Genomic DNA, 15,597 nt, shown 5'->3' with positions numbered 1-15,597 from the left:
CTTGATCATAAAAGGAAATTGCGGAAAATTTGACACTTTGTGAGAAAAAAAAAAAAGATCTATACAATCACCACAAAGTTTTTTTTACAAAACACTTTGTCATAGTGAAGCTGACCTTTGACCTGTTGGATATAAAAAAATATATATATTTTTTTATCTTATTGCATATCTGTGTGAAATGTTGTCATAATTAGCGTAGGAGTTATTGAGTTATGGCCAAAAACATTTTTTTTGAGGTCAGGGTGACCTTGACCTTTGACCACCAACATCTAACCGGTTAATCCTTGAGTTGAAGACATTTCCTCAAGGCAGCTTTAACATCTGTGAAAAGTAATGTATCCTTGAAAACAATTTTACTTTTTTGAGAACAGATGCAGGTACGAATAAAAAAAAACTCCTATCAATAAAACCCTCACATTTCTTAACAATCCCACCCCTAATATCAAACTGATATCACCAGTGGTTAAATTGGGCCCGGCACACAAACGGATGTGTGTGTCCAGAGTGCCTGCATGCAGTTAATTGCCTTATGGAAATAAGTCCGTCACATATAATTTGATGAAAGTGATGCTTTTGACAACATGGTATTTCTGACAATACAGAAAGATTTGAAAATACATGAAAGATTTTTGAAATGTCATGTCTATTTTGTCTTGGCGGAGATGGGATGAAAACAATCGGAACACGTCAACAACCTGCGCAGCCCTGTAGACAATTCACCACTGCGGGTCAACAACATAACGCCTAAGTGTCTACGTCGGCAGGATTCTGAGCTGTGTGTGTGTGTGTGTGTGTGTTGTTCTAGTAGTAGTAGCCTAGTAGTAAAGAGAGAGAATAGGAGGAAGAAGTTTGTGTGAAGTGGACCTGGTCGCCACAGCCCCAAATCTTTTTAGCGGTTACTGGTGTCAGCTGCTGCATTGTCCCCTCATGTTGCACATTTTGTTGGGCACATTGTATGGGTAACTTCTTATATCATAACAAGGTAATACAACGTGTAACCAAGTGATGACTGATTAACAGTAATTTAAATGCTAAATGTCCTCTGTCTGTCAACAACGCAAAGAATAGGATCTTAACCTTGCAGTTTTGCGCGAATCAACAAGACTCAATTTCTCCATTTTTTTGCACAAAACTCTCCAGAAAGTGGCAAATATAATAATATATTTTTCAAAAATCTTTCCCAGGGGGACCTAACCACGGACCCCCCTAGGGAGAGTCCCCCCCCACATAACAAATCCCAATTTAACCCCTGTATATCACATTTAGGGAATCATCTCTCTTCATTGTGGTTCCATGGAAAATTTGTCATAATTTAAGGTCGCTTTAAAGTGTTAGCAATCTGAATAAGCAACAAGCTGCAGTGCTCACAAGGCCACCCAAAAAGCATTTCTCAAACTTCAACTCTAAAATCCAAAGCTTAAATCAATGTGCCTTACCTTGTCTACACCAGCACTAAGGATGAAGTTTCCTTTCTTATTCCACTTAAGTGCAAATATAGGGCCTTTATGCTGACCCAAAGTACTGGCCAGGTTACCTGAAAAATTTAAAAAACCCAAATCAGCTTAGAAAGAGAGCAAAGACATTTCATCATCCATGCATCCTTGCAAAGCTATGGTCTTACCGTCTTTTGTCCATATTCTAGCAAAGCCATCATATGAGCCTGTTGCTAGCAACGTTCCCTCGCTCTGAAAGAAAGACAGCAATGATCCTCATTAGTTTGAGTTTAGTTGCTTTTAACCTTTCTCATTTTCATTTGCATATTCTGATTTGGGCAGAATTAGGCCCGATTTCATATTTGACTCTTAATGAGACTCACATTAAAAAGTAAGTAGTTAGTTATGAAAAAAATATTAGTGCTGATCAGGCATTGTGCACTGACTTATACTACTTATGGAACAAAATGGTTTGCAGCTGAGCAGCATAAAAAGCCTTTTTACCCATGGGAATGACTCGCCCCCATATATCTGGTTGGAAAGAATGCCTTCAGCAAAAGTAGTAGACAACCGCGCACACACACCAAGATTAGAACACTCAAAACTGCACTCAGTGAAACAGACCCGCACAAACATACTGTACACACACTTACATTCCAGTCTAGTGAGGTGACGTCTTTGTTGCTGGGTACGTCCTGGCCCCCTTCCCGTATGCAGTGCCTCAGAACCAGCTGGGTGGACCCGCTGGTGCTGTTCTCACTCAGGTTCCAGATCCGTGCTGTCGAGTCCCCAGACCTGCCCGAGTCAATACACACCAGAGAAACCACACACCCACACCACGCACAGACCGACAATCTAACATTAGGTACGTAATATGGCTTTGACTCTTATAATCAGTACTGAAAATGGTATTAAACTGACCATCGTTGCTCTTGAGTAGGGTTGGGGTTTGAAAGCATTTTATCGAACATGAACCCAGAATCAAACCCGAAATCTTTTTAAATCCCTATCAAACCTTTTCACATCATCTGTTGAGGAAAAGGGAGAAAGAAGTTTTACAAGCACAAAACTTATTGACTTTAATGTCCCTTTTAATTTACAGGACTGTGCCAGATGTTTTTTTTTCTAAATTTTTCTAAATTTTCATTTAATTTTGAGAGGTGTGCTTGTGCTCAGGAGCAGAGTTTTATTATTATTTAGATAGTTGAATGTAAAGTATATCTACTAAGTTCAATACTCACCTCTATTAGGTTGGACGCTTTTATAAATAAGCATTTAATTGTTGATTGAGGCAGGAGACAGTTTAAAGGGATAGCTCTGATTTTTAGGGCTGGTGGCACCCCCCCATTCTGGAGAAGCCGACTAAGCCATGTACTGTACATTGAACGGAGGTCGCAGCAAAACGTATTTTAGCCCACTTAAAAAACCATGCCAGTTTCACACAAGGTTATGTTATATTTAGAATATTTTTATCTATTTACAGTACCTTGCCATCTTCTCAACCGTAGAACTTCCCTATTACTACAAATAAGCACAACAGTGCGCAAATTGTATTACGCTGCAGTTCAGCTGTTTGGGTCTCACGCTCCGTGGTTAATGGAATAAACAAATACAATTAAATAAAAATGAGTGATTAAGAGAGCAATGACGAAATACTGTGAAGACAAGAGGATACCTTTATAAACTAAGAATACATAAGATCTGTTGCAGTTCTACAACTGAGAAAATGTAGTGCCGAAAGAAAGGGCTGTCTGATGGCAAGGTAAAGTGGTGAAATATTCTAATATAGGGTACACACAGTTGCCCTCATCCACAGCAGTGCATTGCTTCCGTGCTGGTACACGCTTGCTTCTCCAAACTGGGGGCTTGTCGACCGCCATTTAATATACACTAACTACAGGTATGTACCTCATACAACCCCTCTTCAAAAGATCATAACCATCCCTTCAATGACATTTTAGGAAGATGATGAATTATTCTTGTCCTTGATTTTGGTTTGTTTGGCAAAGTTAAATCAATTCTTCGTTCTGACAATCACTGCACTATAAAGGAAATTAGTGTTTAACACTTATCTGTTAATGATGGCTTAGGCTAATGGCCATTTTACAGTTGGACAAATCCAATCCTGCGATGGGTGTTGAGGGGGAAACAAACTTATTACAAAAATTCACACCTATTTCTCAAATGTTAATAACTTTTTACAGGATTTCATTATTTTAAGCCCAGACAATCTACTGCTGAAAAGAAACTGTTAACGGCAAAAGAGCTGGTGCATCTTCTCAAATTATATGTATTTGACTTCTTTTGATCTTTCTGTTGAGGAATGTAGGGATCTCCCCTTGACCATGTTGACAACACTAATGGGAACTAAAGATGGAGACCTAAACGGATGACATAATCGAAGCAGATAGTTGTTCCAATTATAAGGATTAGTTTGAATTGGGGATTAACAAAGCTGTGCTTGTTGCCTACTTTGCCCCTTAAAATTAATTGAGAATACAGTCAGATGCAGTATTTGCAGTTTGGCCAATCGGTTTAGAGGCACATAGTGTTACCATAACCTAACCCTACTCATGACGTTTTCTGTCCAGTGTGCTAAAGATTAGGGCTGCACAATTAATCAAATTTTAATCACAATTTCAGCTTCCTACAATCAAATTTGCATAACCGAGCAATATTTAAATGCATCATTCCGTTCATAGAACGCTTTTTTTTTTTTGCAAAGCCAACCTACCGCTTCGTAAACCACTGTCTGAGCATGAGCCACTCAGAGTGGTTCCTTGCACCGTGCAGCTTAGTTTCTAGATGTAGACAGTCACAGAGGACAGAGTAACGTGAGGAAAATTCCACAACAGATAGCAGTCGGTCATATGTCGGTCACAAGGTTTGCTAATTTAGTAGAAAACACAACATTTTGTCCCATCTGTGTTGTTTTTCAGACAACAGCCGTGACCAGTGCTAGTTAGTGTCTGTTAGCTCACAGGGCTCTAGAGTGCGACTAACATTTTTCCTAGGTCGCACCGGTGCACCTAACATCCTCGTATCCGCTGCCTTTCCACAAACGAAGCAATGCTGTTTATATCAATATGGTTTAATTTTGCGTTACATTACCCATTTCTTCTGTAAAGCTGTGGCTGTGTTTGGCTCTCTCCCTTTAGTCTCCGCGGAGCCCCGCCCCCTTACACTCACATGGCTCCCAAGACACAGCGGTGGTCCACACTTCTGACATTTTTCCACAGTTTTAATAATTATTAGAGTTAGGCTGTATATTGTTAAGCATGAGAGGCAAACCTGTATTTGTGCCAGTGTTTCCGCTGATAACGCAGGAGAAGTTATTAAATGCAACTAACTTCAGTTCGTAGAATAGTAGCGTGTGAGACGGAGCCTGCAGGACCTGGGCCAGAGATGTGACACATGGCCAGAATATCATAGTTCATAAAAATGCAGCACAGTCACGATACAACACACCATGCAGTGTGTATACACGTGTATTGCAAACAGACTTAAGTACTACACAGATGAGAACATCTGCCTCTGCACCAAAGTGAACATAAATAACTATAAAATATATAAATGCATATGACACTGTTGTCAAAACCCACGCAATCGACATATAGACACACTTTCAGACGGCATCTTGGAAGTTTGTGATCAATACTGTATGGTGATGTAACCAAGTGGTTAGTATTAGAACGCTGACAATATCAATGACGTCACTGGCATGCTAGGACCTGCAAAGGTATATAGGCAACGGCTGCAGAATATTATATACACACGAAAATTAGTAATTTTAATGGCACGGGTTAAGCATTTGAGCCTGTGACAGACATGCCTGTAGTGTCTGACTACCACCACATGGAGGACAATCAGTTTCAAGCTCCACCTTCAGTAGGATTGTTTGTGCATTTAGAGAAAATAGAAAAACATGGTTAAGGTCCTGTTCGTTTAAGAAAATAGAGGTAGATAAATTGAAAATGTAATTGGACGAATTAATCCAATGGGATCGCTCGTTAGCTACACGTAGGAGTGTTACTCCAGTTTGACCATATATGCACGGAGGATTCACGAGTTTTGCCGTGTACTTTAGGCAGGTGCAGAGTTGGCAGATTTTTACTATGGAACTAGCAGCTGTTTCTGCATCAACAATGTGCCCTGAGACGGTGAACATCAGCTAGCTTCAGGGTGAGTAGAGAGGGACGTTGGATTCTGTGGTTTAGTTAGCGGCTAGTAAACGAATCATTATCAATCTGTGATATTGTCGGAGTCTTGGTTTATTTATACAGTGGTCGGAGTGCTAGCTTGTTGAGTTTGTCATAAGCGTGCTTACCATGCCAGTGACCTAGTAGATTGTGTAATTCCAACATGGCGGCGCCAGTGTAACAACAACAACACTTTTAACTTGCCATTTTATCCCTTTTAACAAATTCACCCATTTTAATAATTGGACCCATGAGAAGAAATAAAATACATCTGTTATATCCCCATTATTGAAATTCCAGATCAGTTCATCTTTAAAACACCACTCTTGCACACTACTGAAGGCACTCCCCTTTTTGGATCCAATTCATTCCCCCGTGGAGCCATCAAGTTGGGATATTACCTTTATCACCATAATTACCTTTTTTTTTTATCATCAAAATTATACCAGTATTATGGTGGACTAGGGCTGCAAGATTTGTAGAAAAGGTCATATTGCAATTAACCATCCTGCGATTACGATTTAATCGCATCATGAGTTTACGTGATTATCAAGGAAAACGCAAAAAATAAGCTACAAAAATTTTGTTTGTGTAATTTTTAAGTTGACCATAAGATAAACAAGCACAAGAAGAAAAACAAACAAAATTATGCAATACTTTTTACATAACTCAAATCTTCTTTGAAAATGAAATTTTCAAATTAATACATTTTGTATGCGCTTAAAAAACAGTGACATTCAAGATGGGTGTAATATATTAACTAGTAATTAAGTTTAAAAAAAACAATTTTACAACCTGTTTGCATGCTCTGAAACCCTCTACACTTTTGATACTCACGGGACCATACCTGACAAACGGGCTACTGCCTAAACAGACTAACTGGTCATAGACATTGTTACGAGGGACACACTTAATACATCAATGGGGTAGCGTCATACAGAGCAGGGCTAATTCAATGTACAGTAGATTCAAAACAGAACAATAAATCAGGCATTAGTGTGAGCGAGAACGGTGGGTGTGTTGAGTACCGTCAGTACCTGAGGGATGAATAGGGTAGTACCGATACGTTGATCTGAATTGATATATCGATTTAACGTTTCACGATCCAAGTATCAATGTAAAGTAAAATTGCATAGCATTGCCTGTAAGTGCCCCTTTATTTTAGATTCCTTCTTCATATTTAGCCTTTTCATTAAAAAGAATAGTTTGTTTTTTTATGCCAGGGAGAGCTCAGTTATAAAACTGATAATATCATATTTTAGTTTGAGTTGATAAAAATGTAAATGTGTTAAATAGGCATTTGCTATTATCTCATGTCAATTGTAGGCTCCTGAATTGAATCAAAATTGTATCGTGAAAGACTTTAAGATATCAGTAAGAATTGTGACCAAAGAATCAATATATTATTGTATCGTGGTAAAACTTGTGTGACACCCCTGGTAGGGAAGCGAGCAGAGCGACCGTGAACAATGTAGGAGTTGCGTAGTGGATGTGTGATAAGTGACAACCATGGGGAAACAAAGGATGATGTAGAGATTGTACTGACCCGGAGGCGAGGAGGTCGTTTACTGGGTTCCAGGCACAGATAAAAACTTCGGATTCGTGGCCCCTCAGGACCATGGCTTTACTCTGAGGGATTTCCACATCCCTGTCCACCTCCATCATCTCTGAGTGGTGATCTATGGGAAGGAGTGAGAAAAAACACCTTAAACTAAAGGTTTACATCCCAGGATTGTCTGTCCCACTGTTCTGAAGGCAAGGAGGATGCATAATTAATAAAGTATAAACAAGATGTGTGATCTTGTCAAATAGCCAAACAATTTTGAAATGAAGAACCAGTGCTTCCCCTTGCAAAGCATATTAAAACACATTGATTTTAACAATGGCAGCACATAAGGAAAGTCTGCCATCATCTAATTGCCTAAGAACCGGACTAGTCCCATGGCAGTGCACATGCATGTCCTTGTCTGATCTTGGTCATTCACACAGAATGGATGTTTCTCAAAAAGGCTCAAGCCAGACCAGCTGACAGCTGTGGAATTAAAGAGCAGCCTGTGCTTGTTGTTGAATGACCAGGAGTGCTTGTACAAAACTTAGGCACCGTGCAAAATACAAGTTATCAACCCATGAGCCCCTGAGAACCCTAATCTACTCCTCAGTACCACTCTAGAATTTGATTCTGTGTTTACTTGGGATTGAAACACACTGAAAAACAAAACTGTTTTTTTAGGGGAAAACAACCAGGCCCCATTTCTCCTTTTTAAGCTAGAACAAACAAAAACATTGTTGTAGGAAAAGGTGAATAAAGACATGGCAACAGTGCTACACAGGGAGGACAAAACCATGAGAAAACACATGCTGGTGTAAGGAAACCAACAGAGAAGCTTTATGTAATATCAAGCAAGTCACAGACCGTTTACACAATACTAAATCCAATTGTTGTACTGCAGCTGCCATGAGAAAGACAATTAGCTCACACATACACAAACAAAGGTGGTAAGCTTTAAAAGGAATACTTCATCGATTAGCATTTAACTTTGTATCAGTAGAAACCCGGTAGTATTTGAGTGCTTCCCACCCATATGTCCCCAAAACAAGATTTCTCTGGATTGTGTGTCTGGAAACAAGCCTCTGATAATCATCTGAGGCAATTTTGCCCAGAGGCAGTGGACTACAAGCCAGCTAGTTCTGCATGTTTTAAACCCGACCATAGGGGGTTTGACTTTCACCCGAAGCAAGCCGTGTGTCAGCCATCTTGGAGCTAGGCTACAGCTCTCTTTTCTCAGCAGAAAACTTTTACAACAATTATGTGTATTCAAACTACCGCACATGTGTACCACTGAGATACATAGGTACTGATCGGAGAATATCAATATGGAGGAAACTTTAATACAGACAGAATACTCAAAATACTACGCAAGCTTCGCCTGCTACGGAGACCAGCATCTCAGCCAGTTGCGTCGCCCGATGCCTCTTGCCAGGTGAGGGGACATAGCGGAAACGCCGAACGAGGGCTGAGGTTGCAGCTAGGTGGAAACGCTAGACAGCCACCTGTCAGATTCATCGTGCTTTTGTCCGATCATTAGACAACAAACTGGACTACATCAAACTTCAACAAAACTCCCAAAGTGAGTTCAGAGACTGCTTTGTTTTGTTTTTGTGGAAAATTGGCTGAACTGTTGTACCAGACTCCGCCATCTAGCTACCAGGTCTGCTAGCAAATGCTGCTCTGTTGGGTAAAACTCGACGAGGTGGGCTGTGACAACACGGACAGGTGCAGAAATGGGGTGCTTTTATCCAACTACTGCTTAGCGCTGGTGGAGTTTGGGATTCTTAAATGAAGGGAGTGGACTCTGAGCAGCAAAGCCTTTGCATTCTGGGATTTGGTGTCTTTCATCCACATTTGCCAAAAACATTCACTTTATTTCAAATTTCTATTACATAAGTGACCCAATTTAAAGATATATTCATCTTTCCAATGGTGAAATATCCCTTTACCCCATGCAATAAGAAGTATCTTACAGTCTAACACAACATTCATCCAAAACCCACCTTCTATGGAAACTGTGAAGGGAAAAATGATATACCATGATATCCATTACTGTTTATTATTCAAAATATACTTCGCTATATAAAAATAGGGCCACACCGCCCAGCCTTTCTTTTTGTAGTCTTTTGTTTTATATAAAGGTATCAACTTTTCCTCTTTCTGCTGTGGTGTCATTTAACATTAGACTTTTTATTTAACTGCAGCATTAAGTAAAATGAACATCCTTGATGCACATTTAAGTGAGCGGGGACAGAAAAACACAGTGACATATTAAGAACCAGATTAAGGGGTGCATGCCAAACAGCTTACTGAGCATCTTATAAACACAAATCTTAATGTCAAAGCATTTAATGTAGGAATAACATCCTCCATAAGGACATGAAAGATTTCTGGAATTTGAATGACCTTACATTCTTTCTTGCCCAAGCACAAAAAGACACATCCGTTTGTTAAGGACCAAATTCAGAGATTGTTGTACAACAAGGAGGTAGCTTACTGGCTAAGGCATGGGATCCGTTTTCCTCCCCGTTGGCAGCGCCCTCTCCATTCTTGGTGCTTCCCTGGGGCCCTGTGCCGCTGCCACTGCCTGCCGCCTGTTGCTGGGCCAGCTTGTCCCTGTAGGCCTGCTGCCTGGTTTGGACTACATCTGGCATCACAGCATCAATCAGAGATAGCGACTCAATGGGCCGCCCATCAAATAACGTCCCGTCCTACAGAGATAGCACAATTTATTCACATAACCCACCAAATCCACTACAATCTAGAAACCAACAGACACACAAAATAAAGCTGACAGTGCACCTATTCTTGCCAGTATGTTGTAAGTTACACTAATTAGTAATTGATGGTTTAAAGGTGGAGCCTGACCTCATTGATGCTGACTTCGGCCTCCACATACTGCAGGCCCTTCTGGATGATGGAGATGAGGGCAGCAGGGGGCACCAGGGCTCCATTGATGTTGGACTGGCTGATGTGGCTCTCTATGCCAAAGGTGAATGCTGAGTGAGAGAAGCCTGAAGGAGGTGTGGATAATTTGGAAAGCAGAGTGGAGTCAAAGTTTAATTGCAGAAAATCAAAAGCCGCTATGTATATTACATTTGAAGTGTTTTGTTCTTTTTCAGAAAGAAAACGAAAAGAAAAAGTGCAATTCACAGCAAGACTTACCCGACTCTTGCAGGTATCTGTAAACCAGAAAATTGACTTCATCACTGCTAATGCTCATGTTTAGTCCTGGTGATTAAACCATTGGGTCAGCACAGGATAGCAGCCTGTAAAAAGCATACCACAGAGCAGGGAGTCTTGCTTAATTAAGAGTTTATTTGTATTAAAGTCCATAGAACCTAGTTGAAGGGAGGTGTTAAAAGAATCTTCAAAGTATGCCCTATCACTCAAGCGCTGATAGCTAACACCAAGATGACATGCAGAGGCACTGAGCCAAGGGTCTCTCTCTCTCCCTCACACACACACACACACACACACACACACACACACACACACACACACACACACACACACACACACACACACACACACACACACACACACACACACACACACACACACACACACACACACAGGGGAAGGTGTGAGCTCACTACCAAACTGGCACAAACAGTGAAAACTGAGAAGAGGAAGAGGTTTGAAACAACACCACCTTTTTTAACCTAGATCTTGCAACTTCCAAACAGAGCGATAAGCAAACCCCGGTTTTGAACTGTTATTTTGATACATATCAATGTTTTGTTCCTCTGTAGCTTTGTTGGCTACAGAAGCCTCCTGGCTCTAGGCAGAGCACCAGTTTCCATTCATTAACCTACAACTGGAAATAATTACCCACCAACTTCAAGAGGCATGCTGGGTATTGTGAACCAAAATGTCTGGAATAGATGGGCTTTAAACCTCAGCAATAACAGATCATACAGTACTTGCGGCCGGGCTCCATTTTTATTCATGCAGAACCCACACTGTTTAAATGGGACAGTGGAAATAAACAAGGGGTCTGGAAAGGGGACAAAACCACTACTATTTCCATCATGCCAGCCACTGAAAAAGTCAACATGTCGCCTGCCCAATCCCAGAGGCTGAGGTCCAAGACCAACTAAACCAAGAGGCCTGGAATTTAGTTGAACCCCTTCAGCTTTCACCAACAAGGTGGTCAAAAAGTATTGATGGCTGATGTTCCTCGCACTGAAGCACTAAAAGGATGAAAACAACAATATTCAAGCAATTTTTCTTAACAAAACACAGCATGATTCGAAGAAAATTTGTTTTTCCAGTTCTCCTTCAATGTGTTTTGTTTTCTATTACATTTCCTGTAAGGGTCCGAGTAGTTATGGATACACTACAAGCATGCTGATATAGCATTCTGCATATCTGACACTAGCCTGTTGAAAGTGTGCCGGCAAATGTCATCATTATGCAAGTGACACAGAAGCATGAATGAGGTCGACCAATTGCTCTGGCTGACATAATGCCCAATATTTGACTTGTTATGATCAGCATTGATTAGGAGTACTGAAAAATTACTGTCTATAAGATAAAGAGCTGCTAAAAAGACACAGGAGTTACGCAAAAGAAAAAAAGTGCTCGGAAAACATTCCAAGTAGTTGCAATACAAGTAGAAGTTGGGCTTAAACAACAAAAAAATTGTAATCACAACTGTTTTGTTGAATTTTAAGTCTATGCTGTAACATTTCAAAGCTTACTAAATAGATTCATCACAATAATTGAATATGTCAGGGAAATTGTTAAGTTGGGAATTTTAACTCACAAAGATTCAGGATTGTCAAGTAGCTGTCTAGAATTGTGAGATTTAATATACAGTACAGTATATTAAACTTTTTAATACTGTGAGATATTAGTCTCATATTACCAGAAACCCGGTCTACATTTGAACTGTGTCAACACAGGCCTCACACTGCATCTCTTATACATATGACTGACAGAGAGGGGTGGTTGCTACAATCTTACAGCTAAGAGAGTATCAAGTGCTCTTCAATATATGATTTAGCATGCAGGAATTTTGAGTTCCTCATGATGCATTAATGTTGCATACTTTATCGTATTCACTTACTTTGGATGTTTTGTGAGCTAAACCGGGTATTACTGTTAGTATGTCACGAGACAAAACATTAAGAGTTTCTTGTGGCAAAAAACGTAATGATAACTTAGATAAATATAGCGCATTTCAGACATGCCTAATGCCGTTTTTCATGGTACAATTCGACTCAACCTCTTTTGGTTCTCCATTAGCAAAAGTTGTGAATACCAGTAGTAGTAGTAATAGTATTAGTAGTAGTAGTAGTAGTATATATGACTAGTAGTAGTTTTTGGTACCACTTCGGTTGAGGTTCCAAGTGAGCTGAGCCAATAGATGTTGGATTTAAAAGCCTGCAGACCGTTGATTGGCCAGAGAGAAAGGACACACGGGTCATCCAGCACAAACCCACAATTCTTAAATAGACAAGCTAGATTCATTAGTGGCTGCAATTTTATTATTCACACAACACAGATTTTCCTCTGTTTGCAGACAAAAGGAAAAGGATTTAGCAATTGTCCCATTGAAAAAATTATTTAAGGCAGATTCACACAGCATTGCTATGGCGATCAGCTGAGAAATCCCGCCTACACTCAAAGGGGGTACTATCCACAGTAGAAAACAGAAAGAGAAAAGTACTAGTACCTAAAGTGAGTCGAGTCAAGCAGAGTTATACCCTACAGTTAGAAACCGGCATGTTGCTTAATGGTTTGAAACAAAGCTAAATCACAGCTACCTTGCTGTCTCTATGACTCCTGACACTTTGTTAAAGCAATGTGAACTTCCAGACAGCAATATAAGTGTACAGTCATAGAAAGAGGCAAAACAAAATCAAAACATGTAAGGGGGAAAACAATAAAGGTGAGATATTAAACAGTAAAATACACTACCCATGTGATCAAGATGTCCTCAGATGCACATCATAGCTCCGTTGTCCTTAGCAAGAAGCCCCTAAAAAGAAAGTAAAGAAATTGAATAGACCTTTTCCTACCCCTGAATTATACTTAAGGAACATCAGTAATGGACATCACATCTGGATCATTTATAGCACTGCTATTAGAGCGTAAAACCTCTTAACGGTCAAAATGTTAAGACATTTTTCAATATGTGTACAACTACATCTTTTATTATGTTATTACTATAGTTTGTCAAAAAAATCCAGAATTCCATTCAATGGTGTCCTTGGAATGCTTTTTACACTTGAGTCCACCTCCCACCTTGTATTGTAGTTTAATTATCTACTAAAATGTTTGCATTTGTTATATGTTTAAATCTTGGTTAAGCAGCATAGACCCCAAGGACCAAATAGGCTCCACCAAAATATGTATAGAAGAAAAGGTTTTTCCATCAACACAGTGACAAAATTACCTTAACTAAAAAGGACATTTTAGAAGCTGCTCTTAGTCAGTGGGTGAAAAGGCAGCCAGAGGAAAGTGTTTTAGTACAAAGGGGAGTGTCACCAAACAATGAAAGAAACTGGGTCAGTAATGTAAAAACAGCCTGTGGACATTTGTGCTATGCATGGTGTAAAATTCAGTGATTAAATGGGAAGTATAGTTATGTATTGAGTAAATGAAAGAGAGAAGTCATTGGTAATTTAATTTGGTACGGACCCATTTTAGATGCTTGCCTCTTACAATATTAAGCAACATCTCAATTCTGCTACTGAATCGCAAACTTATACTGTAGCCCTGAGTTGTCCCTTCTCAGGTCAGATTGATTTCGTGTAAGTTAAATACATGCAAAGTAAGTCACCATGCTATTCTGCCGGTGGCAAAAATATCATGGTAAACTACTTGCGGACATTACCCTCCGCCCACACACAGGGGCGATGAATGGGCTGAACAAACTACAGTGTGCACTGTGTACGTTACCAACATGCTGTTTGAAGCAACGCCACCAGAACTATTTTATTCCGATGAATGTCTCAATATGAATGTTATTAATTCAAGAAGAGATTAAATGAAATGTTACTTCTTCAGTTCGGAAAACTGAACTAGATATTGCAGCACTGTATCTAAAAAGTCTAACAATAATTTAACTCATTGCTGTAATGCTATGCTGACAATTTCCCACATGTCATGGGTCACTTGGTTACGTGGATGTAACGTTAACGTAACCGGGGAAATGAGAACGAGATTTATCGGCACTATAGCATTTTGTTGATTGTCAAGTAAACACGATCTAACGTTATTTGCGTCTTCCTATTTACCTAGTTAACGACTAAAATTAGTAGTTCATCTTTAACCCATTTTAACGCGGTCCTCCATCTGCACTGCCATGAGCTACGGGACGTTAGCAAACTAGCTAGCTAACACGCGAGCTACCATTAGTTTTCATTGGCGGCGGATTTAACGTTACGGGCACAACCATCACAACACATGCCACTCAGGCAAGGCGGTCTAACACTTAATGCAGGTTGCCAACAGTTAACGTAGCTAACACACGAATGCAGTTAAAGCTATACGGATACGCGGTGTGTTATTTAATATAACAAATGACCACAATAACTAAGTTAGCTTCTTTGAAACAGCATTCCTGACGTGTGGACGCAGGTCACCAGCTTGCTATTAACGCTACTCTAAACCTTTCTTTAACTGTCTATGCTCTAGCTAAACCTGCTAACACGCTTGCTAGGTGGCTAACACTAGCATGCTATGCTAATGACACTGTTGCTACAGTCACGTACCTATTTGGATAAAACCTTTCAATTGACGATATCTTCCTCAGCTCTTGTGTTCAAGTCAGACCATGTTATCTCTTTAATCGATTGCAAGATAGTCTATGCACATGTATTAGCTAGCTAACTATTGATATGTTATAATATTTAAACTAGCTAAAGCCAGGCGGTAAGAACCAGCAACGGCTTCAGACATTCGACACAGTGGAGTGACCCGACATGCAAAAATTAGCTGACTGTAACTACTGTTATTTCAAAGCGCCACTCACTAAAGCATCATTAACGAATTAAACCGTAGCGACCGCAGTGTTTAATGTAGTCACCGTCTCCTCGTTAAAGTAGCATGTGTAATTTATGTAAGAATACAAGCTAATAGGTCACATGTAAGAACAGTCGTTAGTTTACATTTCTAACAACAATTACTTGGATATAATGCTATGTCGGTGACTAACCTATTTTTCAAAAGCACCAAACACCTCGTGTTTTGCAAAAGGTGAAAGCCGCCCTCAAGCGTTGATTAATATTAGCTCCCGGTCCGTTTGACAGGTTCACAAGCAAAATGGAGCCACATTTCCTCCTTGAAACCGACCAATGAAATGGATTAGAGAAAAAAATGCCGAGGCCTCTGGAAGTTTGTCCCGCAGCCAAGCACCAGTCATAACAACAGTGTCTTCGCCCTTCCCCCACTATACCTCATT

At 40.0% G+C, this 15,597-nt stretch overlaps 1 protein-coding gene across 4 annotated transcripts in view; it reads right to left on the bottom strand.

Moving 5' to 3' along the window:
- Positions 1-15,597, bottom strand: part of tbl1xr1b (tbl1x receptor 1b) — a 21,878-nt gene extending 6,281 nt beyond the window's left edge. Inside the window, exons 1-10 of one of the 4 annotated variants that reach the window (XM_034887546.1) lie at positions 14,913-15,126; positions 14,028-14,037; positions 13,110-13,166; positions 10,347-10,450; positions 10,050-10,195; positions 9,679-9,892; positions 7,179-7,311; positions 2,087-2,228; positions 1,622-1,685; positions 1,437-1,534 (exon numbers count right to left, since the gene is read on the bottom strand). In XM_034887546.1, the coding sequence (XP_034743437.1) occupies positions 1,437-1,534; positions 1,622-1,685; positions 2,087-2,228; positions 7,179-7,311; positions 9,679-9,892; positions 10,050-10,195; positions 10,347-10,404 (855 nt within the window). In that variant the 5' untranslated portion in view covers positions 10,405-10,450; positions 13,110-13,166; positions 14,028-14,037; positions 14,913-15,126. Of the gene's footprint in view, positions 1-1,436; positions 1,535-1,621; positions 1,686-2,086; positions 2,229-7,178; positions 7,312-9,678; positions 9,893-10,049; positions 10,196-10,346; positions 10,451-13,109; positions 13,171-14,027; positions 14,038-14,908; positions 15,134-15,351 lie in introns of those variants that run through there. The other 3 variants (XM_034887545.1, XM_034887544.1, XM_034887547.1) reach the window with 3 other exon arrangements.

Source organism: Etheostoma cragini, chromosome 12 (genome assembly GCF_013103735.1).
Source record: "Etheostoma cragini isolate CJK2018 chromosome 12, CSU_Ecrag_1.0, whole genome shotgun sequence".
NCBI lineage: Eukaryota > Metazoa > Chordata > Actinopteri > Perciformes > Percidae > Etheostoma > Etheostoma cragini.
The sequence above is the reverse complement of the archived record's forward strand: the minus strand, read 5'-3'. Positions and strand labels throughout refer to the sequence as shown.